We start from the raw sequence: 26,973 nt of genomic DNA, 5'->3' as shown, positions 1-26,973 counted from the left end.
AACGCGGCACACTCGCGCCGCTCTGATATGTCGGTCTAGCACCGCGTTTCCTTCTTATAATCATACACGGAGTCTGCAAAGGTGAAGAGAAACGCATCAAACACCAATTCCAGGCTTAGAAATCGACGGTCGGGCATCTCCAAAACAGCAACAAGAAACAAACCCTCGCTCGCTCGCTCGCTCAACTCCTCCTCCTGAGCCCAACACGAGAACCAGCACGATGAAGGCGAACCCGGAACCCGAGGCCAGCCCTGCTCTTCTTCCGTGATAAGATATACTGCACTGTCGCGGCCCAAGACAATCGAATTGAACGAACCTAGCGCTTCCTTGTCCCGCTCCCATTCCCACTGCCGTTTCCGCTCCCATGCCCATGCCCATGCCCATGCCCAATTCCGAGCCCAACTCCGTTCCTATGCCCATCAGTCAGGAGGAGCGTGCTTGCACCCTCCAGCTCAGCCGGTGGAGCTTCCAACGCTGGATACTGCGGAGGAGGCAAGATACCGTCGGGTGGGTTTTCGGTGCTCTTCCTGACTCGCTCGCGTTCCAGCTCTCGCCTGAGTTCTTCGTTGACCGCGTCGCGCTCTTCGAGTCTTTTGCGAGCTCCGCTGCGATCCAAGAGGCGTGCTTCCCGCTCCTGCTTCAGTCTCCTTTCCAACTCCCTAAGTCGGTGGATCCATTTCTCATGTCCTGGGCCTCCTGGGCCGCCAATAGTGATGGCGGTGCTAAGGCTCCCCAGATCTGATCCCGACGCTGTACTGGGAGGTGCCGGTGGCGCTTCCCTTGGTGGTGGAGGGAGCGCAAAGTTGCCGTTAACCGGGGCATTGAACGGTCCCGCAGGAACCATCAATCCTCCCCGCTCTCGCTCACTTGGCGTCAAACCGGAATTTCGACTGGAGATCGAATTCGAGCGCATCGACGTGACCTCATAATTCGTACTGGCAAGATGTTCAACAATGCCCGTGGTATGATGTCGCTGCAGTTCCATATTACGGCTGCGCCTCATGCTTGATGACCGGGTCGGAACTCCAACAACCCCATTCACCGCACCATCAACGTTTTGGTTGACGCCCTCGCCAGACATCACACTTGAATAACCAGAAGCCCGACTTTCATTTCGATCTCGTCGCTGATGCATGTGGTGGTGCACTTGTTGCTGTTGCAGCAGCTGGAGCTCCGCCTTCAATAGCCTATTCTCTCCCTTGAGCTTGCTGATCTCAGGTGTTCTGCCCGACCTTGGTGTCCGTGGTGCATGTTCAGCATTGCTATGGAGCTCCATTTCGCTCATTTTGAGCTTCATCTTCTCCCAGCTCTCTTCGATCCTTTCGAGCTTGCGAGTACGCACCTCAAGGGTTTGCTCCAAGGCTTGATACTCTTTGTACAGTTCTCGTTCAACTCGCTTGATCTTGTCTCTGAAAGTAGAAAGAGTTCCTTCCACCTGCTTGGCAGCAAGTAGCAAGTTTCGACTGAAACCAGGCCAAAAGAGCATATTACCAATTACCTCTTGTGATGGGAGATTGCCATTGATAAGACTGTTGTTATGGGCCCAATCTGGACCACACATTGCAGACAGCTTCTTCCAGAGATTGAGTAAGATCTGATTTCGCTCAGTGAGCTGCTCCTTGAGCTGAGCCTCCATCTGTGCCATACGTTTCCTGTCCGTCTGTCGTAATCCCTCCAATTCAGCAATTCTTGCCGATGAATTGGTGAGTGCGCGAGTTGTGGAATTATGGCCTTTATTCGCACGCTCAAAGTCGATCTTGTCTTGTCGTCGACCTTGTTTCTCTCTCTCAAACGAGTCTGCTAACCTGCGGCACTCATGGCTGGTAGACTCAAGTAGGGTATCACGATCAGCGAGAAGGCTTTCGCTTTCCTCAAGTCGACTCTTCACTGATGCAAGCTCCATAGTAGTCTGTTCGAGGTCTCGGCTCATTCGACCGACGGCTCCAATCAAGCCCGTTCGAGTGGCATTTGGATCGCCGATGATGTTGCGCAGGCTCTCCTCCAACTCGGTCAAGCGATCCTTAAAGGCGTCGGCCTCGATGTTACGAGATGAAAGAGCTTTCCGTACTCGTCGAAGCTCATCTTTCGTCCCAGTAGCTTCGCGGTTGAGGTCATTGATGATTCTCTGCACATCCTGCTTCTCTTGGCTTGCCACTGTCTCTCTTTGAGACCGTTCTTCACTAATCCGCCGTTCCAAATCTCGACTCTTCTCTCTTTCGGACTCCAAGTTAAGGTGGACCTTCTTGAGAAGTGATTCAAGATCTCCAATTTTGATCTTGTCACCGTCCTGCTCTTCACGAAGGAATGCAATCTCATTATGACTGCTCTCCTGTTGAACTGTCAGCCTTTGGATTTTGATTTCGGCCTCAGCAAGATTCTTCTCGAGACTTTCAAGCTCCTTGTTAGCGTCATCCAGCTCGCCCTTGACAGACTGGTACCGCGAGAGATTTTGCTGAGCATCTTCTTCCAGTCGAACCAGTCCCTCCGAGGCTGATCGCATCTCTGATTGAAGCGCTTTGACGTTTTCGATTTGATCCTTGAGTTCTTGATCAAGCCGATTGCATTCGTCCACCTTGGCGTCAAACTCGTCTGCCATTCCGTCAATTTCACCCTGGAACTCAGACTTCAGACTCTGGAACGCAAGGTCTTGCTCTTCAGCATCTCGGAGCGCATTATCGCGCTCTTGAGTAAGTATGTGGAGCTCTTCATTGAACTGATCAGCATCTGCTTGCGCCTGAGCATCGACCGCATCCAGCTCGGCAAGGGCCTCGTCGAATTGGCCTTGCAGAGTCTGATTCTCAAGTTTGAGTTGGGAAACCTCATCTCGGAGTTCATTGATCCGGGTCTCGAGGCCCTCTCGTTCTTGATCACTCAGTCGGGAGACGCGAGTCCCATTGCTTGCACGTGAATGCGATCTCGCTCTCGATGCAGACCTGTCAAGAATACTGTCGCCAGCAACAGACCGCAGACCTCCCAATCGGCCAAGCTTCAAATCCTCAATTTCCTGATACAGACGCTCTTTCTCCTTGTTACGGGATGTCAATGTCGAAGCTTGGGCTCCAATCATCTTTTGGAGTTCTGAGACTTCGTGTCTCAGTCTCTCGAGCTCGGCGTTCTGTGCGTTTGCTGCCTCAAAGCTGCTAGAGCGAGAGACTACTGAGCTGCCCATCCGTGGTTTCCGAGACAAGGACTTGCTTTGACTAAGAGAATCACTTTTCAGTCTTTGATTTTCTTCCCGTAGTCTCTTGTTGTCTTCTTCGGATTGTTCTCGAGCAATGGTTTCGGCTTCAAGCATGTCCTTCCACATGTCGCGCTCTTCTCGCGAACCGACGTCGGAAGTTGCAGCACGAGTATCTCCAAGCGATTTGACCATTTCAGCTAGTCTTCGCTTCTCTGATTCCTTCGCTAGATTTTCCGATCGTAATTTCTCAATCTCGATCTCTGTAATCTCCACTCGTTCACGAAGGTATAGCACTTCTTCTTCCGCGGTCGGACTCCTTTCTTCATCGGTTCCGTAACCTTGGTCTGCCGTGGGAGATTCTCTTTCACCGTTTTCTTCGAGTTTTTTCTGCAGCTCTCGAACTTGCTTTCGTAAATTATGATTATCCTTTTCCAACCTCAACCGATCGGACTTTAGTTGTACATTTTCTGTGATCATCTCCTTGATACCGTCTTCAGACCGTTTCTGAAGTGCTTGGTCTAGGAAATGAATCTTCATCTTCAAGTCGAAATTCTCCTTGCCTAGTTTTTCGACGGTGCTGCGATGCTCCTTCAAAGTTAGCCCTCGCTTCGGGCCCGGCGTCATGCCGATGATGGTGGCCTTTTCCGGTGAAAGGTTTCGTTCTTGGCGGTATTGTCGAGCAAAAGTGCCAGGCACCTCCAGATCTCGAACATTATTCGCGATGACAGTATCAGTAGGCATTTTGAAACTGAACGTCGAAGCCTTGGGAGTTAACAGACCTCCAGCTTTGTTGGATCTGGGGCTTTCCTCTTCCAGAGTGCTTAAATCAGGTGCACCGGCTTGTCGTTGTTGGCGATCGTCATCACTCATACTCGAGATGCCAGACATCATGCTCCCAAGACTGGCTTGCCGAGAAATGGTATTTCTTGTTTTCCGCTGAGAATCGGGCACTGCGCCACCTGATTGAAGGGCGAAATCTGCTCCGAGAGTGGCGTCACTAGCATCCGTATTCGAGCTTGCCATTGAGTCGTAGGACAAACGGGCCTGAGATGATCGCTTGTGGAGGTATCGAGGCCTTCTAGATGGTCGAGAGTTCCCATCGGACGACTCCTGCTGTCCATCGACACTGCCTGGCACTTCTAAAAAGCGGCCATTGTTGTCAGGGTGTACGCCATCCTTCCTAGGGGTGGCATCAACATCTTCCTGCGAAACGGCACTTTCTCTGTCAGCGGAAGGCGCATCTTCCTGCTCGTTAGCGGTCTCATAGCCACCTATTGTCGCCAGAGACTGAACCCTTTGTAGTGTCCGCGCCGTAGCAGCAGCGGTTGGAGAGGAAGACATGTTTTCAAGAGCGGAAGTATTAGGGGCGAGCGGTATAGCGTCTTCGGTGGCATCCATGTCATGAAATTCTTGCTGTTCAAGCGCGGGAGTTTTATAGCCACCGGGCGGTGTGCGAGGAGAGTGGACTTCGACGCGGCTAGGAAGGAGGAGGCTTTCGTCGTCCTGGTTGGCATATGATATTTGGATAGGATGGGGCTTCTTTCGCACTGCAACCTTATTGTTCAAGACGCCAAACTGGTGAGTATCATCAAGGGGAAGGTTTTGCGAGCTCTCGTTAGTCATTTGGGAAGGGTCGGGGTTGAAGCTCGATTCGATGTCCAGGAGTTTTTTGTTCATGGCGCTTTCGTCCAAAGTCATATTAGCTGGTAGACCGAGGTTTGTGTTTTCGTCGACTGGCTGCAGAAGACTGCTTGGATCCTGCGGGCCTGAGGGGAGCGAGAAGGTATGATGGGAGTCACTGTACGAATCATTGTTGACACTGCTTGCAGGTGACACGTCGTCCTCCTCGTCTGGATCAAAACCGCCAGGAACTCTTGACGAACGGCGCGCTGTCTGTGGCCGCGAGGACAGGATTGAGGACGACATGTTGTGTGTGGGCCGACCTCAGTGGCAAGTCCTACTATTGCACACGTACGAGTAGATTGAGAAGTCTTCGGCTGAAGTGGTTCGAGCCTTTGACGGGACGTGTATTGGACATCTGCATGTGTGTGGAGATAAACCCGGACTTTTGACGCGCGGGATGACGAGGTGGAGAGAGGAGAGCGCGTTGTTTTTTATTGCCTCGTATAGATGAGGTGTTCAGGGAGGCAGCATCGAACCCGCAAGATGTGCAGTTTGATGGTGGATGTCAGCTATGTTCGAAAATACAGCGGTATTCTGTGGTAGTGATGGGTGCAGGGATGAGTGGGAATGTGAATGTGAGGCAGACTGTAGACTGAAGACTCTGAGTGTTCCAAAGTCATCTGGTGCGCCTCCACCTCCCTGAAACTGAGACTACGAGGACGAAATGCGGAAGGACAGAGGAGGGAGCACCCCGGGCAGTTAGGGTTGCTAGGGGCCCCTCGGGCAGTACTAGCCACTCCACTCAGCCACTTTATTCGGATTAGCCTTCGGAGCCCCTAACCGCCTTCACTGAGCACCCGGGTTCTTAACTAATGAACACGGTTAACAGCACCTTTACCAGGCACATATTCAGACCCTAGTCAGCGTCCCGACTCGTCACAGTTAAACGGCCACCCAAGAGACGGGCAACGCCCCTCCTGTCCTCTCCTCGCCGGCTTCATCTCTCGACGCCCAAGGGCCGCCATCTCCAGAAATGGACACGCCATCTGTCCATCTTGCAGGGAGTCATCCATGCTTCACTGCTTCAGGGGCTGACGCGCCCTAAGCGAGGTCTCCCTTGCTCTTAGTGTACCAAAGTCGAATTGGGCCATGTCGAACTCCTATCAGGTGCTTATCATCATCAGTCATCAAAGACGGAGTACGGAGTACTCGGTACATACAAGTTACGACGGACTCGATTCATACATATCATTGTAGCACAAGCTACGTACCTTCTACCCAGAAACCCCCTTTCCCTTCAGCAGCTTCATAAGTCGTGACTCGTAATATGATACATGTAGGAAATTGCAAGCGCTGACAATAATACTTTGTACTCCGCCGCATCACTCCTTCCATATTACGCGAGGCTGGTTCTATGCATTCACTGCTCTCGCATCCATCTCAGCACGGACTGCCGCATCTTCCTGCTTTCGCAGAGAATAAATCCGCTGTTTCGTGGCCTCTGCATTTTGCAGCGTGTCGATATATGTCCGGAACTTGACGATCTCACGGAGCAAGTAACTGCTCTTCTTCTCCCAGTTGTTCATTGCCTTGTTCGCATTCGGATGCTTAGTCGTGAAGGCAAGAAGCATCAACCCCCGAAGCTCATTGTGCTTCGATAACTCTTCTTCCACGTTGCTGACGTATGTCTGCAACGCCCTTAACTGGTCCACCTCAAGTAATTGTGAGGCAAACATCGACTGCTGTGGAGGGTTCCATTCCTTGATCTGGGCCTTGTCTCCTGGAAGCTTAGCACGCACACCACCGACATGGTCCATGGAGCTCCGCATCGACATCTGAGTGCTTGGTCGTGCATTCAACCCGCCGTTATGGGTAGGCTGAGACTCAGACACCATCAGAGCTCGGTTGACAACCTCGTCGCTCCAACCGTATTCCATGTTGCTGATCCCACCCATCATGGGCTCTTTGGATAGACGGGCACTCCAGAAATTGGCCGTGTGGACAAATTCCTTGACAATGTCTGGGGTTCCAACCGAGAAAAGATGCACTGCACCGGTTGGTAGACTCAACGCCCACACATACGGTCTCGCTTTGGAATACCCTGGCGGTGGCAGTGAGCTTGCAATAGTATGACGAAGCATAAACTTCCATACTTCTTCCGCATTCTCTTGCCAATTGCCTCCTCCTACAACTGCTCCTGCCCGAGGTGTGCGAGCCTTGTTTCGGAGTGACTTGGCCGTCATGGAAAATGAGAATAATCTCATCCATCCTTTCTCGATCACTGCAAAACAATCATTCCAATTCCGGTCTTTGGACCGTTTGTCCACACCCTCCAAGTGACATTTGTGCTTGACAATTCCTTCCTTAGCCCAAGGTGCGCCACAGAGCTCGAGAGATTCATCCTCAAGCAAGGCTCCGGCTTTGATATTCTCCTCTACTGGGAAATCCATTTGATCATCTCGAATAATTGCTTGACTTAAAGCATTAGCAAACCCAATCGAGGACTGGTAATCGTTGTGGGTGGCCTCAGTACCCAGAGAGTCCACTGACATCGATGTTAGTGTTTTACCAAGGGATACCTTGCTCCAGGTGCTCGACATCGATGGACTCCAGGCGGACGACTGCTCGTCAACGCTGGTTCTACTAGAGCCAAACCCGGGTGCTGATGGCAAACGAGGTCGCGATCTTGCCTTGCTGGCCCACCTAGCACCAAGAGACTTACTTTCGCCGCCTAATCGTCCACGCTGTGTATCAGAATGTGCTTTGCTCAAGACACTGGGTGTTCGGCGCAGCATATTCGATCCAATGGTCAGGAAATTATTGGATGCATTCAAATGCGTATTCGGGTCGATCGGTGAGCCAAAGAGTGGTAAAGGTTCCTGTGCGATTGAACTGTAGAAAGACCTCAGGACGGACTCCATCTGCATTTCCCAAGCTCTTCCAGGTCCTGCATCTGGGCGGCCTTCGGGCCTAGCCTCAGAAGTTTGCTGATCGACATTGCTGGTAGGATCCATGGATTTTTTGGGAGTCCGACCGCTGCTCGAATCTTCGAGAGTAGACATATTCATCCTTGAGTCGACTGAGAGTCCTCGTGTTGTCTCATCAGTACCGTTTACTTGAGCGACTTGCTTGATGGTGGGAAGCGCATTCCGCACAAACTGCACCTTGGTCATCTTCTGTCCAATATCGGCAAGATGCAAGTCGGTGTTTAGAAGCAGTATTGAGTAACATATCGTATGCACCACATCTGGTGGTGTTAGCTATTGAAACAATTCATATGGTGTTGGACTTACCACTCGATCGAAAAGCGTGTGCAGGGTTGCATTCGCACCATCGTCTTGCAAAGGAATCCACCACTCTGTCCATTTGCTGGGTCTCACCCTTCAAAGCAATGCGATCGCAAAGGCCTCGCAGCGATTCCAAGATGTCCTGATTGACCCAATCAAACAGTTCCATGTATGCTTTCCGCACATGTTCACGGTCGGGGCCGGCTTCACCAAGCCAGGGCCCAGCATCGGAAGATTCGACTTCGTCGTCAGCGTTATCAAAGATCTGTTGGGCCTTCCTTTTATGGTCTTGTATCTGTGCCTGAGAATGGCCAGGTCGAAGCGTATGTGATGGAGTCACCAAAATGCCGTTGTCAGGCGCCTCAATGATGAGGGGCGTGCTAGGGGCGGATCTATATTCACTGAGATCGGAAGTAGATTCGACCACCGAACTTTGGCGTACTGGTGCCGATACTGCCACCTTCTGGTTTAGAGTTGTCTTGCTGCCATGATGCTCACCAGTTTCGGCATGATGAGTCTGCGACTGAGCCATTCCTGTGGCTGATAAAGATGTCTTATCGGATTTCCATGATCCCTGTCGCGGCGTTGTCTTTCTTGGATCAGGACTTGGATTCGGCAGAGAATTGTACGACCCAGAACGCTCAACCCGCAGGTCGTTGGCAGATTGGCGCTTTCTAAAAGCTGACCTATCGCTATCAGAATGCTGAGTAGTATCAAAGGATGATATTCGTGAAGACTCCTCGGTGCTGCCGGTGCTGCTGCTATCAGCAAGAAAAGAGTCCTGGTGGGGAATGCGCAAGGTGGATGGTGGTTTTTGGTTGGACTTCAAGGTCTTGTTACTACTATGCGACTCTGTTCGTGCGTGGCTCCCCGAAGGATTATCTGACTCCTTTGGCAGCGCAAATGCAGGAGGTGGTATTGGCTTCTTGTAGTAGCCCTGCATGGAATTTGTTCGGCCGTGACCGGCTCCTGGGGGCGGTTCCTCCCCCAAGTATGGATCCATAAATGCTCGTAAGCTGCTGACGGGACTTGTTTCACTGGTTGGTTCTGCATCTGCCTTTAACTCAGCATTCAAAGTCAAGGGAAGGGGAGGAGGGACGACGTTCGAGAACGACTTCTTTCTCCGGCGGAAAAAGGCCGAAGATTTCTTCGTAATGACGGGCTGGTTCTCCTTGTTCGCGGAAATATCTGTGGAGGTTCGTCGAACTGCTGCCCGGGGACCTCTCCCGGTAGGGGTGCTTGGAGGCTGGTTATCATCTTGTACGGGGGTAGATCGACCATGCGATTTGTGTAGGGAGAGGTGTAAATTGAGGCCCGAGTCTGTATGAGCCACAGGATTTTTAGATGAGCCGAAGACACGACGAAAGAACCCCGGTCTTGGAACGGGCGTAGATTCATATAGCGGCGGCCCATTAGACTTGTAGTCATGGGCAGCTGTGTTTAGACCAGGTACACTTTTCATGGTGGGAAGCTGTGGCAAAGCATCATTCCTCAAGGTGCCAGTCCCTAATGCAGCTGACCGTCCCTTTTTTGCATAGGCGGATTTGGAGGATTTGGAGCTGTTCTTGCGAATAATTGGCAATGCTGTTATACCAGCAGGTCCTTCTCGAGCTTCCGGGCCCGCAAATATGACAGGCATGGGAGCACCGTCAGCGTCCACACTTGGCTTTGTAGCACGGGCGACGCGTTGTCTGGTGCCAAAATCAAAACTCCGAGAGCGTCGATTGCCCGGTCCACCCAATCGGCCTTTGAGACTGGCAAGATGGCCGAGATCGATGCTCGAGGAGTTGCTGCTCCCAGTACTCTTGCCGCCAGCCGAAATATTCTTCTTCCGTCTGGCATGTCCGGGCTGAGTCGCTCGCTGGGCGTCATACACCTTGGAGCGTACTGAGTCCTCATCTTCGCCGAAGATACTCGGTAGTCGTTGGACATTTTTCTGATATCTCACACTATTGCGTGCAGGGATGCGAGGGACAGTTTCTGGAGGCTTGGGCATGCTCCTGAGGTCATGAACATCTCCTTCTGACGATACAGACGAGGAAAAAGTGTGGCCTCTCTTGCGGATTTCTTTTGCCCCGGTGTCATAGCTATTGCTACGAGGCGTGTATGGTGAGTCGTCAAATGCGCCACTGGAGAATTGATCAAGGGACATGACCAGATTGTCCACCATCGAAGCACGCAGGATATGGTTGGAAGAGAAGGAGAGGTCGTGGGGATCCTCGACCTCATCAGCCTCTGGGGTGTTGTCTACTGACGGGGTATCGGTGAAGAAGGTACCTGACCCTGCCATATTTCTCCTTGTCTGTGCCCCATAGGCTGACTGCGAGGGATGAGAAACCTCCGTGGGCGACGAGGGGATCGAAGTTGAGGCCGAAGGCAGATCGTCGTGAGGCTTGACAGGTTTGTAGGATGGGCTTCGAGGACTTCGCGGACTGCGAGGGTGTGGTGTTGTTGTAGGCATGGATTGGACCGAAGTCATGCTGCGCTCTATATATGACAATCGGAATGGGAATCAGTTGACGTCGGTGGGCGGTGACGTCTGAGACAGCTAGCAGGCGGGATGACAGCTGAGTGTCGCACGAGTTGAGGTCGGCGAGATAGCGTTGATGTGCTGGTCCACTAGGACATTATGTTTTGGTTTTTTGGAGAAGTGGTTTCAACGCAAGCCAAACACGATCAAGGTCGCGTCGCTGGGTTGAGGAACAGACCAGAAGCAGTGAAGAAGTGGAATCGAACGACCCCAGAGGAGTGACTGTAGATGCAAGCTGATGTGCAGCTTATACGGAGTACGAGGTACTGGATGCAAGAGGAAGGAATATCTGAAATCCAATTGTACATGCAAGGGGTAGGGGGTGGAAGTTTGGAAGATGCACAGTCGACAGGGATGTCCCAGATAGACACCAACTGGCTGCTACTGCTAACACGAACACTAACACTAACCCAGGCCTGCTAGCCCCAGGCACGGAATCGTCTCCCTATAAGGCCGAATGTCAGACTAGGGCCTTGAGATGCATGTCCAGCGGGAGAACCAGAGCGTGCATTGAAAATACAAACATGACACTCGTTCCAAACAAGAAGAGAACAGGAAGTGTTGAGCGAGTATCACAGCTCACTCTCTAACTTATCTCATCTGAAGAGGTTTGATGCTGACACCATATCGTAGAAGCTGTCAAACTCCTGCCTGCCAATACGGCTGAGGCTTTACCCGAGACAGCATCCTCCAGTCGATGCTAGCCTGACAGAGGATGTGCTACTCGCATGCTGATTATAACATCAATATTTACGCACCTCCCTAGCCAGGAAATAGGTGGTACATATACTCCGAGCTGAGTCTATATCAGAATTGGTAAGGAAGACAATATTACAAAAAGCCCCTGTAGTCAGTCAGTGGTTGTGCAGGTTCTGCGCCCTAACTCGGCGAGGCCTTGACCTAATCTCTAGCCACAGCTGCCCCTGGAAATGCTCTTGCCCTCCGAGGGCCCCCCACAGGGCCACATTCAAGCCTAAGGAGCCCGAGGGACCTGCATTAGCCCCTCCCGCTACCGAACGCCATGCCCGCTTCGTGCTCGATTCGGGGACAAACCTAGCTACCAGCCTACAGCACCACTCGGATGGAGGTGTGTACCTGTACCCCGGGAGCTGACCTGGGTCCATCAACCTGATTATCATCAACCCTCGTGGCGTGTATTTCTCAACACATGGCCAAAGACTTGAATTTTAGTTTGGTCGCGCAGGATCCCACTGTGGCGATTCAACTAGGGTCGGCGCAGTCTCCTCTGCAGTCCCTGCTCGGCCGGATTTTCGTTTCGCCGGCTGCACTCCAATATAGTATGTGCCTCTTATCTGTTCGTTGGCCTCGTAGGGCGGTGGATCGTCAATGCCAGATGTCTCCAAATTCACAGACAGATGTGGTAGGGCTCGCTGGAGTGCGGGTGGCTGTTGTGCCTCGAAATCAGCCCCTGACGCCCAAGAACAACCATCTGGTTCCCACAGTTGTGAGATTGATTCCCAAGATCGTACAGACGAGCCATATCACACCCCAGGCCAGCATAGGCGACAACAAGAATTGGGTATGATGGAGAAAGTGCAGCGCGTTATACCCCAAGAAAGTGATCAAACTCCAGTATACTCCCGCAGCCAGGTATAAAAGATTGGCGAAGAAGGTCGAGGCGCGATTCTGATGGTTGATGACCGGCATCAGGATATACTGAACGATGTAGAGCAAAACGTATGGAGGGAAGAATGCCCGTATCGACACATCAAAGCAGTAGCCGAATTCCAGTACCTCCGCGCCTCGCGTGCCTCCTGGTGGACCAAACAGTCCTTGCTGACGCCTTCGACCCGGCAACCCGGCGATTCCTGGTCCAAGCAAACGGCCCACCACGTAGTATGCCACTGTCGAAATAAAGAGTGATCCCGCTAAAAAGTGGATAATGACAAACATCAGGGCCAGCTTGACAACCGACGAGAACGCAGGCGTGTACGCTAAGGACCATGCAAATGAAGTGAGGAGGAGGAAGAATGACAGCAGGTACGTAAATGACGGATCCGGTCGATGCCAGGTATTTCGTGTCTCTAGACGTCTCGTCAGTCATCCTAAGCCAAACCAGGCCGTGTCCAAGGCTCTCACGTTTATGATAATATATTGACTTGAACACCTTCTTCGGTGCAATTAACAGATGCGTCATCTCCCAGACTGCCATCTCAAAGTCCATTTGAGGGAACTTGAATAGCCTGTACACAACATGTGTCAGCGACCCTTTCGATCCATACACGGCTGTCTGTTCAAATACCTTTTGAAGAATCGAGGCATTCGGGTGTCAGAGCGCCGCCTGTCGGTTGTTGCACCGAACTGCCCGCCATACTGACGTGGGATAGCAATGCGAGGACTGCTCATCGGATTAGACCAGACAGACCTCAAGGACAATGCGAAGGAAAAAGGGTGTGTTTGCGTCGAAAGAATCAATGTCACAAAAGTAGACACGGACCGCCAATTCGACTGAAACTGCGCAGTTGACCCATAGCCGTTAGTACGAATGATCCTCCGTGTGATAATGTAGTGCGGACCAGATGCCCAAGACTTGCATCGAGGAGGCAGTGATCACGTGATCGCCAGTCACACATGCGCCGGGTGGCGCCCACCCAGGCGCTAGACAGTTTAAGTTGTAGTGTAAGACAGATCGTCATTCCACATATAACGTTCTCATTATAAAGGCAATCCAGGTAGCCTTCTTACGTTGCTAATATACACATTGTTTCTCTAACGGGTCAATGGCTCATCCTTGTCGCATAGCGTCATTGGTCTTACCCGTCAGCTGGCCGTTCCCTGGCTTTTGGCCCAAAAGACTCGCCTGGTCTGGAGACGATACGACTTCCCTTAATAAGTCTACGTCATCAATTGCAGCAACAGCTTCGTCTGCAGTTGTTGTTGTTCCCTGATCGAGGGAGCTAAGCGGAACATCTATTTCACCATCCACACCCAAAATTTCCTGTTTGATTTTGGACGTTGCGGAGTGGTTCAGATCCTGGACGGCCTTCCTTATATCATTGCGGTCATACTCATACAAACGATAGTCACCCTCTAATAACGCCCGTAGGACAGACTGGCCTCTGGTCGGAGTCGCCGAGCCTTTGGTATTGGACGTCTCTTCTCTTTCTTGGATTTGTGTTTTGTCCCAGGCCTCCATTGCCAACTTCAACTGATGGCGCAGGCGGACCAAGGTTTCTTGCACATCGCGAATCCTCCAGGCTGACTTTCCAAGGTTGTTCGTTGGGTTGGCTGGATCTTGAAAGACCAGAATTGATGGAGATGTTTTGGCACGGGTGATCAAGTGCTGTTGGCCTTGGATTTCTGTCGTATAGAGCCCACTGACCGCTGCTGCCTTTTCAGCTGCAGCGGGGCGGTCTTTATCTTTGGAGAAGAAGCCCAGGGGTCGGGTAGATATACCCATCGTAGCAAAATCGATCTCGCAATACAGGTCCAGGAAATGAAGAAGATGAGCTCCAGAGTTAGTAGGCGCGGACTTGCCCTCGGAAAGCTTGAGAGAAGCAACAATCATGTTGAGGAGTGGATATGAGGTCAGCCCTCCGTGCTGACCATTATGAAGATCCCGCATATGCAATACTTGTCTCATGACCTTGAACAAACTCCTCAGTGTGGGAAACTCTTTCATAAATGATCGCACATACTCGGTGCTATCGAACGTTCTAGGCGTGGATTGAATCTGAATTGGAAGCCCTGTCTGACTGTGGCGGCAAAGCAAAATCGGAACCACTGCTTTCTTCACGTACAGGACCGTCTCTATGGGGCATTCTCGATTTTGATGATTGGTTCTCCATGTGCGAATCGACGAGCTTATTGAGCGTAGGATACGATCAGGTTGAATCTGAGCTTTCATCGATGATGGCGTGATAGGTAGGGAAACATTGACGTCAATGTCGGATAAGGGATCTGCTGTGCCAGTGGAGCGCGATCCAATGATGTCGACATCCATGTGCTTGTTGGTAGCCTTGATCACACGTCTCAGATCGCTAAATGCGAGCTCCGCAGCATTTTGTTCTTCTTGAGTAGGAGAAACATATGTCTCAAACGCTTCGATCTCTTTAGACAACTGCTCTTCAGCTGAGAGCCAGGGCGAGCCAGACAGAGGCATCCCAAAGTTTCTAGTCCATGGGAGTCGGTAGGCGGACGGAATGATGGCATCCTTGTCCAACGCCCATTGGGTGGTAGTATCTGCAACCGTACCTTTTCTAGTCGAGCCAGGAGTCAAATGGTTGCGCAAGCTGCGGGAAGCAGCCCTGGGGAATTGGTTCGCGCGGTCATGCTTGGGTTTATTCCAGTTCACTTTATTTGTTGGCAACGAGCTGCCTTTAGAACCATATTGTAGCAGGAGTCCCGGAGCGCGATTCGCTGCACGGTAGGCATCGACAGTGTTTGCAAGGCTGTTGACATCAACGAGAGGGTCAATTTCTATAGAGGGTGTCTTGGTTGTGGAGGGGCGCGACTGGCCATGGTAAAGGACGCTCAGCCGAGGCCAGCTTCCAATTGAATTATTCGAGGCAAATAGCCTGATTGCGGCAGGGCGACAGAGAAAGAGAGCTCTCGTCTGAGTGTAGAGGTGGTCTGAGGGCATACAGCATAGGAGAAGCCGGAATAATTTTTTTTGGCTAGAGCAAGGGGTTTTAGGGTGTATAAGGGAGGGTTTAAGGGGTTTATAAAGGGAGGAAAACCAATGGCGGAAGTCGAGGCAGCCAGAGCCGATACTGAAACACAGAAGCCTGTGAAGACAAACACTGAATGAAGTCGAGATTTATTTGTAGAATCGATTTGAGATGCAAGAGATAGCCGGCAGCTTGAGGGATGATTCAATAAGCTAGCTCGGGAAGCCATACCATAGGTAGTTAGTGTTGTTGAAGCTAGGTGGCTTGGCAGCGGTTAAGAAACTGTGTGATAGCTGAGGCAAGACTTTGGCTTTAGGTAAGGTCTGGGCTGTAACTAAGCCCCCACATGGCTGACACATATGCTAAAAGCGCCTAATTTGATTCCTTGTACCATACCCAGAGGTTACGGGGTAGATCCCTATGGTAGGTCCCTGTCCGCTGACTGTGTGATCAAAGGCAACCGGTGCTGCCTTACCTAAGAGGTCTTCGCTACTATGGGCAACTCTAAGTTGACCAAGTGGCTTTATCTCTAAGTTTATAACCCAGCGTCGGATGGTTTCGACCTTGGAACGAATAGAGACTCGAGGCCTGTTACTACTGTACCAAGTTGAATCCATTATTATCCCGGATCCCAGTTCTAGCCGCCTCTTTCCCGGACGAATGAGATGTGATTCATCGTCATCCTTGAGCTCCTCCACCCAAACCTGTCAATCTGGCCGAGCACATGACAGAACTCCAGTTCCATACATAATCAAAAAGAAATTCTTAGGGACCAGCAACATCAAAAGCTCAAGGCATGTTCTGGTCCATCTGTCCCTCCGCTCTCCTTCTGGATAGACATTCCGACAATTACCAGAGCAGCGTTGGGTTGGTCTGATACCTATCTTCCGGCTGTCTCCTTGAGTCCTTGCGCCTCTGTTGGGTGTGTCCGTACCAGACTGCAGCCCAAAGGCCGAGTCCAACTCCGACGCATTCCCACTCCAATCGTTCCTTCTGTGCTTTGGGGGTGGTGGCATGAGCTGTTTTCCTGATTTGTTGATCTGTTGATCTGTGGACTTTGTGAAAGGATTATTTTAAAATTACAAGGTATTCTTTTCTCCTCTCTTTTCGAGCTGGTTGTGCCGGTCTCGTCCAAGATTAATGATTCTTCTTGTTGTCAACCTTGACACAGTTCGATTTCTCTACTTCTCACGCTCCTTGACCGGCGTTTTCCTATCGCCATCACCATTTATGACAAACGAACACACTTCTGACATATAAATAGACTATTTTTCTTCCAACTACTTCAGGTCAAGCTTGATACTTATCCTTGGATCATAGTCTGTCAAGGATGGCGACTTCTGCGGACAATGCCTCACGCGATGAAGCTAACCCTCCAAGCCCAAGAACCAAACCTATGGTGAACATTTCCAGCAGCGGTCAAGCTGCTGACTCTCCAGCATCACGACCAACCAGCTCGTACTTCTCTCTGCCTCAAACATCTCAGACCAAGGATCATGCTGCAGCTCCTGCTTCTCCCGTGGATGTTGCGAAGGGAGCCAGATCCGGAAGAGAATTGCTCCGACGGCTGAGCCTCGTGGACTCATATGGAACCGAATCGGTTGACATCGATCCTCGTACCGCTCATCCGGGACTTCGCCTGAGCGGAAATGTCATCAGCGCGACCTTCTGCATTCCCTATCAGCTCACTCACGATCCAAAGGGCGGTTGGGATCTCTCCTCTCGGCGTGGAACCTCGGCTTTATTTGACTCGTTTGCTTATTTATCTTCCGATAAAACAGCATGGAATCATACCTTGGTTGGTTGGACGGGGGAGATTCAAACAAAGCCTTATGCTCGTGCCATGAGTATTTTGCAGGATGAGAATGCCGCGGCCGTGTCCGCAACAGCAGCTCATGCCTCGTTGCCGATCAACAAATCAGCCGCCCCATATCCTGTCAATGGAGCTCCGGCAAACCCTCGAGAACAGCACCCAGATCATTTGAGTCTCTCGCGTGCAGATAGGCACCAGTTGGAATCCATCCTAATGACTCATCCCTCGGGGAAAACGCTTCCCATTTGGCTAGGCGATGGCCCCGAAGCTGAAAACGGCGATTTTCAGTTCAAGGACCAAGCTCGTTGGCGGAAGTATGCAGAACATGAGCTATATACCTTATTCCACTACCGACAGCATGGTCCTGACGACGGTCGCACCGAAAAGAGCTCGTGGGCGGACTACGTGCGCATGAATCAGACATTTGCGGATCGAATCCTACATATCTACCAACCGGGCGATATCGTGTGGATTCATGATTACCATCTGATGCTACTTCCTAATATCCTTCGTCAGCGAATACCCAACATATACATTGGATTCTTCCTTCACATTCCATTCCCCAGCAGTGAATACATGCGGTGTCTTCCCCGGAGGAAGGATGTACTAGAAGGAGCTCTTGGTGCCACCATGGTCGGATTCCAATCCTTCAGCTTCTCTCGACACTTCAACTCCTGTTGCAAGCGTATCCTTGGCTTCGAATCAAGTTCTGCTGGTGTCGATGCATATGGCGCTCATGTTGCTGTCGATGTCTTTCCTATTGGCATTGACGTCGCCTCCGTCCAACAACAAGCCTTCCAGGATCCTGTCATCGAGCAGAATATGGAGGCGCTCAAGAAACTGTATGCTGGGAAGAAAATCATTGTGGGCCGCGATCGACTTGATACAGTCAGGGGTGTATCGCAAAAGCTGATGGCATTTGAAATCTTCCTGGATCGGTTCCCTGAATGGCGTGACAGGGTCGTTCTTATCCAGGTGACTAGTCCAACGAGCGTTAAAGAAGACAAAGTTGATGGCGCTCACAAGATCGAGCACAAGATTTCTCATCTGGTGTCAAGGATTAATGGTCAATATGGTTCGCTTAGCCACTCGCCGGTTCAACACTACCCGCAGTACTTGTCCTCACAAGAGTACTTTGCACTTCTCCGCGTGGCCGATGTAGGCCTTATCACGAGTGTCCGTGATGGTATGAATACTACAAGTTTGGAATACATCATCTGTCAAAAGGACAATCATGGTCCCCTCATCTTGTCAGAGTTCTCAGGCACCGCCGCTAGCCTAGGTAATGCTATTCACATAAATCCCTGGGATCTGGGTGGTGTGGCCGAGGCTTTGAAGGAAGCTCTTGAAATGCCGGAATCTCAAAAGGCTAGCGACCACCAAAAGCTCTACAACTATGTTATCAGTCATACCGTGGCAACATGGTCGAACAGCTTTCTCAGGCGTTTGCTTACTAACCTGACCTCCTTCGCCCAGAGCGATCTCACTCCGGCGCTTGATCGCACTCGCATGCTCACGCAGTATGCTTCTGCCAAAAAGCGTCTTTTCATGTTCGATTACGACGGTACATTGACACCGATTGTAAAGGACCCTAACGCTGCGATCCCTGCCGATCGTGTGCTCCGAACACTGAAAGCTCTGGCGGCAGATCCACGAAACAACGTCTGGATAATATCCGGCCGTGACTCGGCATTCCTAGAAGAGTGGATGGGCCATATCAGTGAACTGGGGTTGAGCGCCGAGCATGGCTGTTTCCTCCGCCGGCCGGGCTCCGACAGCTGGGAAAATCTAGCGGCCAGTATGGACATGGGCTGGCAGAAGGAAGTCATGGACGTGTTCTCCTATTACACAGAGCGCACGCAGGGATCATGGATCGAGAAGAAACGGGTCGCACTGACCTGGCATTACCGACAAGCTGACCCTGATTTTGGAGCGTTCCAGGCGCGAGAATGTCGCAAGGCACTGGAGGATAGTGTAATGAAGAATTGGGAGGTCGAGGTGATGTCGGGTAAAGCCAATCTGGAGGTTCGCCCGCAATTTGTCAACAAGGGGTTCATCGCCACGAGGCTGATCAATGAATATGGGTATGACGCTGGATGCCCGCCGGAGTTTGTGCTCTGTCTTGGTGATGATCAGACTGATGAAGGTGAGTTACATTATCCAATACAGGCAGTCCCCCGCGAGGTTTGAGCTTTTTTGTGCTGACTCTTTCACCCTGTAGACATGTTTCGCGCGCTCCTGAAGACAGACCTGCCGAAAGAGCAGGTCTTTGCATGCACAGTCGGAGCGAGCAGTAAAAGGACGCTCGCAAGCTGGCATCTACTCGAACCCAGCGATGTCATTGCGAGCATCGCAGCGTTGAACAAGCAGGAAAATCTCTGAACTTTTGCAACGAACGTCAGGTGGTAGGACGAATGATCGAGCTTTGACATCTTTGGGGGGTCTTTATCAGGCTTGTACGTGAAGACCGTAACAGAGGAGAGTTTTTGAGGCCACCCTTTCATTTCAAAACGAAAGATGCACTTCTCTTTGGGACACGCATGAGGGAAATCGACCTGGGCAACGACGGATGCGAGATATTGAATCAACGGAAACGGAAAGATGAAACGACCGGCGGGTTGGTCGACATGGCGGCAGGCAGACAAAAGAGAGCGCCTTCACTACTCGGTATTGGCATGGACCATTCATTGATCTTGCATAAAATGTTGGGTAATAGGTATTAGACAACATAAAGATGCGAGTCTGACAAACAATCCCTCATGCTCATGTTCGATCGTTGCGGGTAAGAGTGACGTGCTCCCCTCGGGGGGTCGACCAACCCACCAAACCGATCGGATAGTGACATACCACCGAGTACCTGCAGCGTCCTTTCATTTGGACTAGCACCGTCATTTCCTATGTATCAAACGCGTCGATCCGACATATTGCGGCTGCAATGCAAAGCCCACGAAACAATTCTCTCAGCCAGGACAGTTAGAGTCCGTTAGTATAACGAGTGCAGAGCATACTTTGATGCCTCGTACCGTACCGGAGTGTATGCAACGGGCAGTGAGCTGGTCGATGATGGTCACCATCAGCATCATGTCAGACAGGGCTCAGCACTCAGAACTCTGGGGTGAATGAAATGGATCGAGCTGGGTCGAGTTGATTTGCATGGTACAGCATGTATATCGCAGTTCTCCCCATGACGATACGAGAGATCGTCGGGAACTGCTCCGGACTGCCACACACACCCCTCAGCATCCAACATTACACGAGGCGGCTGATAAGGAATAAGACGGCCCATCCCCTTTTCGATAGGGTACGAGTAGCTTCCCTCGTCTTATTGAAGTATCAAGTTGACAGGTCGACGAAAGAGTTCTGTGGGGGGTAGGGCAGAAAGGGCCCAGGCTGAGTGCGAGTGGGCGTAGATTTCGACATACAAATGTCATACTGATATGTTTCTCTGACGCCCATGGTGTTTGTATTGGTAGTCCTAGACTGAACATACCTAGAGATAGTGCAAAGAAGTTAATTATTTTGACCTTCCCAACTACGATGCACCGGGTATATCCTTCTCCTATTTTGTCGGAGAAGCCATGGAGATATTCATCATGATGGAGAGAAGATTCTGTGGAAAAGGACATATCCGGTGGGGAGGGGGAATATAAAAATTCCCGGTTATCACGGCTCAAGGGCGCCGCCCGGGGAGGAAGATCAGCAAATCGCGCGTAATCAGCGGGTTTCAAGCTTCTCACCCCCTCTTCTCCCTCGCACTTAGCTACCTATGGTCACCCTATGGGCTGGCCGAGGCCATCCAAACAGGGACCCAGGCGGAAAATGGGGCACTTAAAACCTTGTCTTAGGGCGTATGTACTCGAAGATATCGATGTTTGTTTAGGATCAAATCTTTAGATGGTGTAAGCGTTCCTTGTTCATCACAGGTGACTAAGTTCTCGAATTTTCCATTAAAGGGAAAAATAAGACGGAGGACCTTCGTCAATCTTCCTTGAATCTCAGCCTCGAGCTAGTGCGTCCTGCCGTTTCAAGAGCGGCTCGTTGACGTAGGTGGTACCGGTTGACAACAGCCCCAAACCAGGTGTAAGAGACGGATTAAACCAGTGGGACAGACAGTACATTGATTGCTTGTACCGAAGTGAGAAAGGGAGCCCACTTGCAGGAATGAAATCATCGAAGTGTCGACCTTTCTTCAGACCTCTGATATCAGAAATATCTTCATTGATTGATATCAAAATATAAAGTCTCTTCCAATCTAGCTATTGCGATTTGTTGGACTACTGAGGGCGCCATGAAGAACGAATTTGACGCTGAGAAGGCGGATGGCATACCGTCGAATGCGTCTCGAGCCCCAACCAACGAGGAGCGAATACATGAGCCTGTCCCTGGAGAACCTCTGGAACAGACATCTTCTCAAGCACCACCGGCGACCACATTTCTCACCAAAACGCTCTCCAGAGTGCGTACCAGGGACAGCATTGATCCGGGCCCACCACCAGATGGAGGATTTCAGGCGTGGTTCCAAGCTTGCCTGGGTCACCTTGTCATCTTCAACTCCTGGGGCTACATCAACAGCTTTGGCCTGTTTCAAACCTATTATGTGAACGTGATGCAGATTGGTGGCGAAAGCTCTGTGGCTTGGATTGGAACCACCCAGGTGTTTGTTTTGTTTGGCATTGGGACGTTTAGCGGCCGAGGATTAGATGCTGGATACTTCCGGATTCAGTTCATTCTGGGGAGCATCATATATGTCACCGGAATGTTCTTGACCAGTCTTTGCACGCAGTACTACCAGATATTCCTTGCACAGTCGATCTGTGTGGGAATTGGACTGGGCCTCTGTTTTGTGCCGACCCTGGCTTTGGTAAGTACCTACTTCCTGAAAAAGAGGTCGATGGGTCTAGCCATTGCAGTGACGGGCTCAACCACGGGTGGATTGGTATTTCCTGCAATCGCAGAATCGATGCTCCCTTCCGCTGGCTTCCCCTGGGCAATGCGGGCCATGGGATTTGTACAGATGGCCCTGGCAATCGTGACCGCGATTTTCCTCAAGGTATGTTCAAACCTCCGCAAGTGTGCGAGCGTTGATTGCTCACTGTTAAACCAGCCACGCCTCCCTCCCCGAAAGAGTGGCCCCCTCGTGGAGTGGGCAGCATTTCGAGAAACTCCATACACGCTCTACTGCCTTGGGACGTTCTTATACTATTGGAGCGTGTATGTTGGGTTTTTCTTTGTGGGTAGCTTTGGTAGAAATGTGCTGGGGACAAGCCAGTCGACGAGTATCAACTTGCTCATGGTATTGAACGGAGTTGGAATTGTCGGACGGACAGTCCCAAATTATGTGGCACAGAAGTGGACGGGTCCTTTGAACCTGATGCTACCATGTGTTGCAGTTGCTTTCATCGTTCTATACTGCTGGATCGCCGTGGACTCAGTGGCTGGATTGTGGGTTTTCACAATCGTATACGGCTTTGCTGCACATGCTTTGCAGGCATTATATCCTGTTGTACTTACCAGTTTGACGTCTGACCAGAAAAAGGCAGGAGTTAGGGCGGGGATGGGATTTACAATTGCGGTAAGCTGGCCCGCTTTTGCCTAAGTGATGCCATGGGCCTGATGCTAACGAAAAACATGAATAGGGGTTCGCTGTGCTAACAGGCCCACCGATTGCAGGAGCTCTGGTGCAACAAGCTCAAGGCAGTTACCTTGGTCTTCAATTGTTTTCCGCAACGAGTATGTTGGCTTCAGCACTGGTGTTTGCGAGTGTCCGATGGTCTGTTGGGTGGAGACCGACCAAGGTGTAATCTTTTGATGTTTCTATGTCGAGTATTGAATAGATAATTCCACATTTCTTTAGGCCTCGCGAGTCCTCATGAGTCGAGAAGTAGTAGTCATCGACTGTTGCGGTAGTATGTAGTAAGTGGCTCACATGAATAGGAAGGATTCCTGACATACTAGGAGTTGCTCCCAGGCAGCCTTGCGTTATTTACGGAGGCCGTGATTCGATGAATTGGCGAACCCGTGCCAACTCACAATCCAGCACAACACAAACCAAACCAGAATGCACTCTGCTTTGTGTGCTTCATCCCACCCTCTGTTTTGTTCGGCGTGGCTCTGCAAAGAACATTTTTTCCTCCGCCAGGAACTCCTCTCTGTTGAACAACAACCCCTAGGCAGATGTGAGTACCTCGCACTTGGTATATTTTAACTTGCGATCCTAATTACGTCATCGTTCCTTCCCATTTGGTGCGGGCAGAAAGATTCTCTTGCCCACTGCGCTTGCACCTGCGTTGCAGACCAGCACCGCTCTTTCCTCCCGCAGTCACAGTCCCAGTCACATGCTCAACTACTTTTCCCTTCCCTCAGTCTTCACCGACTGCATAACTGATTCCTCCTCTCTAGCATTGCAACTCTAGTCACTCCACGGTCCCTTCTGTGAAATTCCTTGGTGACAACCCTGCTCTACGGCCACCACCCCCACCAGCCGTCGTGTTGCCGCCCCAGTTTCTTTCTCTGCCAATTTACCGCACTACGATCAAGCAGCCACCGATACCCAGTCTTCTAGAGACTCGAACAGACTTTACGTCCTAAATTAACATCATGGCTCCACGAGGAAGGGGAGGAAAATTCTCCAAGCCCTCCAGAGGAGGTAGCCAAAAAAACCCCCACCATACCCCTCTATTTCCTAAAGATCAAACAATAACATTACTCCCTTGATCTAGGTGGAAAGAAGTTCTCTCGCGATCTACAGCCTCTTGACAAAGAAGGAAACCCCATTGGAATGTGGCGCGAGCCCGGAAACGCAGAGGAGTCCTCAGAGGAGGAGGAAGACGACGAGTCATCCGAAGAAGAAACCTCCGATGACGGTGCTCCTGGCGCATCCTCCAGCGCTGTCACCGCCGGAGGAGAAACCAGCCGCGAACAACGCAAAGAACAGGCGCGCCTGAAGAAACAAGCTGCTATCGCCAAGAAAAATAAAAAGGCCGCAGAGGTAGGTGACATGCCCACGAGCTCTGAGGACGAGGACGAGGAAGAGGACGACGATGAAGACATGCCTGCCAATCCCAATCACACTTCAAAGGCCCGATCCCAAGCACGCGCCGTCACAGGTGTCAGCGGAGAAAGTGATGCACCCCGAAAAGCAGACAAGGAGAACCTGAGCCGCCGGGAGCGTGAAGCTCTCGCTGCCCAACAAGCAAAAGAGCGCTATCAGAAACTCCACGCCGAAGGCAAGACGGACGAGGCCAAGGCGGATCTTGCCAGACTGAAGCTTATCCGAGAGCAGCGTGAGGCCGCGGCAGCCAGGAAACAAGCCGAGAAGGAAGAAAGAGATGAGCAGGAGAAGGAGAAAGCCGCTAGAGACGAGAAGCGACGACTAGCTGCCATGGGCGATGCGTCGAAGAAGAAGCCTACCAAGAAGTGAGAGGTGCTCTCTAGCCGGGCTATTCTCGAGATGTTTGGGGATTCAACGGGTGTTGTTGCATATGAAGACATGATTGATGAGGTGTTCTCTCAAGTCCACTACTCCCTAACTAGCGTATACGACATACTGTGGTGTCAAAGAATTCCTCATTCAACCCTCTTTTTCTCTCTATCAAATGCTCCCAGTTTTGGAAAGAGACGAAAGAAGCACAGTGAGGTAGAGAGGGAGGAATGGCCCACCTTGTTCATTTTTGGCTCAGGTTCTTCTCCTGCCACACCAAATAAAGCACGAGCATTACGTTTCAAACAGAAGCATTCCAATATTAGCGACTTCTAGTTCCGCTCCATTCGATTACATTTCAGTCAATCTCTGCCGGGGACAAGACTCCGCCCCCTTCTTTGCTCTTCACAGTTACTTGACTTAATACATATTGCAACCTGGAACACCTTTGCTTTGCCCGATCACATTCAATTTCCCTTAACCTTGCCTTTTCCCTGCAGTTTGATTCCATCCATACATTGACAATTTCCCTGGTATTCATCGGGGTGAGCAGACGAAACTCGCTCAATTCCTGCCCCCCCCCCCCCCCCGGCCCAACACATAATCGATAAATTCAACAGACTCGGTAGTAGCACCATAGATGTCACATTCTTCGTTTCGTTTCGTTTCGTTTCGTTTCGTTTCGTCACTTCATTCATCCATCTTTCAACAAGTCGCGGCTGTTGTACATACTCGCCTTCAATTTGAATTCATTGCCGCTAGCGATATCGAGGTATGTGTATGCGTCGCATTTGTAGTAGATCGGCCTCGCTGCCCCGGGATGGTCGCCTCCGTTATCGAGGAGGCCGAGCTCGCGTATGGAAAGCAGCACACGCTTGACGTCATCCTGGTCCGAGAAATCGTACGTGTAGATGCAGATCAGCCGCTGGGCTGCTCGCTCGGGGGCTTCCTGGCCCTCGGATTTTGTGGCCACTTTCGCTGCCACCCCGAGCTGGCCACCCCAGGTGGCTTGGGCGACAATGCGCCAGACGCGGTCGACATCGTCGGGTGTTGGGAAGAGCATCCACTTGCCGTCCATAACGTGCTTGTCTTTCGCGAGCACGAAAATTGCACGCTCCAGTTTCATTCGTTCGGGTCGGAGGATACGTGTGATGGTGGCTGGTGACTTCCCTGGATTCTTCGTCTCAACTTCTTCTTTGCGCGCAAGGTATTCTTCCAAGAGGTTGAAGCCTGTTTGTTTAAAAGCACCGATATCGCCGGAATCAGGCTGGTTGCCTTTCGATGGATATGGATTGGCGACCCAGATCCAGGGTCCTTGGGATCGTGGGGTTGTGGATGGAGGTACGCGTTCAAGAAAGTCGTTCATAGACTCGGAGAGTTGTTTGGCTGTTGGAAGGCCTTCGTAATAGTTGACTGGCTTTTGCTGTTCAGAAGGCTTGGGGACCTCATCTGCTGGTAGGAGAAGGTCGAGATCCATTTGATCAGTATCGACCTGCTTCGAGCCATGCTCACGCCTCACAGTTTCGTGGCCATCCTGTTCCACCAATTTCAATGTCTTCGCCTTTGCTCTGGTCTCTTCCTTCTCCAGCTTCCTGGCACGCCTCTTTGCCACCTTCCTTCCTTTGATTGCGTTTACTTGAGCGTTCCATCCATGGATTTCCCAGTGTTTTTGTGGATTGTATGTATCGGCCAGCTTATTGTATCCCGATACTGTTTGCGAATCTCCTAATTGTCAGGCTTTAGTATTTGGCTCCACTTATGGACGGGCCGGCGCGAGGAGCCGCGAAGATGAATCTTACCGTAGAAATCAGATTCCTCGCTCAAAAGATCGTCCGCAATTGGACCCAACTCCTCAGAAGTTGCACTGGTGGAAGATGGTTCCTTCTTCATGGACCTTTCTTGGTGTAAAGCCATCTTGGTGGATATTCATGGAGTGCGATCGCTGCATGGCAATTCAACAGAATGCAATGCTAGGAAGAAGTACAGCTTAAAGCTGTCGGTTAATGCGCGCGCTGGAAACAATGGGAGGCGCGAAAGAGGAAGAGAGTGGTGAGGGAAACAAGGCAACCACGACTTTGGGACAAGGCTGAAACACTAAATCCCCAGCCACCATGACCGGGGTCTTTGAATCTTGAATTATCACAAACTAGGCTGCCTTGATCATATGGGCATGGCAGACTGCTGTCGTCTCCTGTCAATGCTCCAGTTTCCTCAATCCTCGGACATATGCGATTAGGCTTTGCGCCGGTTTGGCTGCTGACACAGAGGCCGGTGTCTCCCACAACACTTCTTCATAAGTGTAGCTTTCCAGGCGTTGAAAATAAGGTTCCGTGACCCAGAAAGTTGTCAACTTAATGTGGACCATTTTTCAGTGCATATCACACTGACGGCATTCTCCTTGACCGCAGCCATTCTGATCCATTGAGTCCAGATCTGATGTTGGTGGGGGTTTGTGGTCAGGTTGGAGCATTCCAAAGTTGTCTGTCGT

The 26,973-nt window shown here is 51.1% G+C and overlaps 8 protein-coding genes across 8 annotated transcripts; 3 read left to right on the top strand and 5 right to left on the bottom strand.

The window, feature by feature from the left end:
- Nucleotides 1–316: 316 nt before the first annotated feature.
- On the bottom strand, nucleotides 317–5,107 carry A1O9_00286 (uncharacterized protein; the record flags this gene model as incomplete). Its single annotated transcript, XM_013409450.1, has 1 exon — nucleotides 317–5,107. One exon carries the CDS (start codon nucleotides 5,105–5,107, stop codon nucleotides 317–319), a length of 4,791 nt encoding a protein of 1,596 aa, XP_013264904.1.
- Nucleotides 5,108–6,216: 1,109 nt separating this feature from the next.
- Nucleotides 6,217–10,381, bottom strand: A1O9_00285 (uncharacterized protein; the record flags this gene model as incomplete). The annotated part of the gene is made up of 3 exons (XM_013409449.1): nucleotides 6,217–8,064; nucleotides 8,098–8,162; nucleotides 8,185–10,381. The coding sequence occupies 3 exons, from the start codon at nucleotides 10,379–10,381 to the stop codon at nucleotides 6,217–6,219; spliced, it is 4,110 nt and encodes a 1,369-aa protein (XP_013264903.1).
- Nucleotides 10,382–12,043: 1,662 nt separating this feature from the next.
- Nucleotides 12,044–12,988, bottom strand: A1O9_00284 (uncharacterized protein; the record flags this gene model as incomplete). The annotated part of the gene is made up of 3 exons (XM_013409448.1): nucleotides 12,044–12,666; nucleotides 12,722–12,825; nucleotides 12,885–12,988. The coding sequence occupies 3 exons, from the start codon at nucleotides 12,986–12,988 to the stop codon at nucleotides 12,044–12,046; spliced, it is 831 nt and encodes a 276-aa protein (XP_013264902.1).
- A 379-nt stretch (nucleotides 12,989–13,367) lies between these two features.
- A1O9_00283 (uncharacterized protein) lies at nucleotides 13,368–15,224 on the bottom strand (the record flags this gene model as incomplete). Its single annotated transcript, XM_013409447.1, has 1 exon — nucleotides 13,368–15,224. One exon carries the CDS (start codon nucleotides 15,222–15,224, stop codon nucleotides 13,368–13,370), a length of 1,857 nt encoding a protein of 618 aa, XP_013264901.1.
- Nucleotides 15,225–16,582: 1,358 nt separating this feature from the next.
- A1O9_00282 (trehalose 6-phosphate synthase) lies at nucleotides 16,583–19,447 on the top strand (the record flags this gene model as incomplete). Its single annotated transcript, XM_013409446.1, has 2 exons — nucleotides 16,583–19,211; nucleotides 19,287–19,447. 2 exons carry the CDS (start codon nucleotides 16,583–16,585, stop codon nucleotides 19,445–19,447), a joined length of 2,790 nt encoding a protein of 929 aa, XP_013264900.1.
- Nucleotides 19,448–21,353: 1,906 nt separating this feature from the next.
- Nucleotides 21,354–22,866, top strand: A1O9_00281 (uncharacterized protein; the record flags this gene model as incomplete). Its single annotated transcript, XM_013409445.1, has 4 exons — nucleotides 21,354–21,926; nucleotides 21,951–22,115; nucleotides 22,170–22,637; nucleotides 22,702–22,866. The coding sequence occupies 4 exons, from the start codon at nucleotides 21,354–21,356 to the stop codon at nucleotides 22,864–22,866; spliced, it is 1,371 nt and encodes a 456-aa protein (XP_013264899.1).
- Nucleotides 22,867–23,662: 796 nt separating this feature from the next.
- On the top strand, nucleotides 23,663–24,485 carry A1O9_00280 (uncharacterized protein; the record flags this gene model as incomplete). The annotated part of the gene is made up of 2 exons (XM_013409444.1): nucleotides 23,663–23,711; nucleotides 23,785–24,485. 2 exons carry the CDS (start codon nucleotides 23,663–23,665, stop codon nucleotides 24,483–24,485), a joined length of 750 nt encoding a protein of 249 aa, XP_013264898.1.
- Nucleotides 24,486–25,179: 694 nt separating this feature from the next.
- A1O9_00279 (uncharacterized protein) lies at nucleotides 25,180–26,399 on the bottom strand (the record flags this gene model as incomplete). Its single annotated transcript, XM_013409443.1, has 2 exons — nucleotides 25,180–26,195; nucleotides 26,285–26,399. 2 exons carry the CDS (start codon nucleotides 26,397–26,399, stop codon nucleotides 25,180–25,182), a joined length of 1,131 nt encoding a protein of 376 aa, XP_013264897.1.
- Nucleotides 26,400–26,973: the final 574 nt, after the last annotated feature.

Source organism: Exophiala aquamarina, assembly GCF_000709125.1.
Source record: "Exophiala aquamarina CBS 119918 chromosome Unknown aczIA-supercont1.1, whole genome shotgun sequence".
Lineage (NCBI taxonomy): Eukaryota > Fungi > Ascomycota > Eurotiomycetes > Chaetothyriales > Herpotrichiellaceae > Exophiala > Exophiala aquamarina.
Note: the sequence above shows the minus strand (reverse complement) of the source record. Positions and strands in the feature narration are given on the sequence as shown.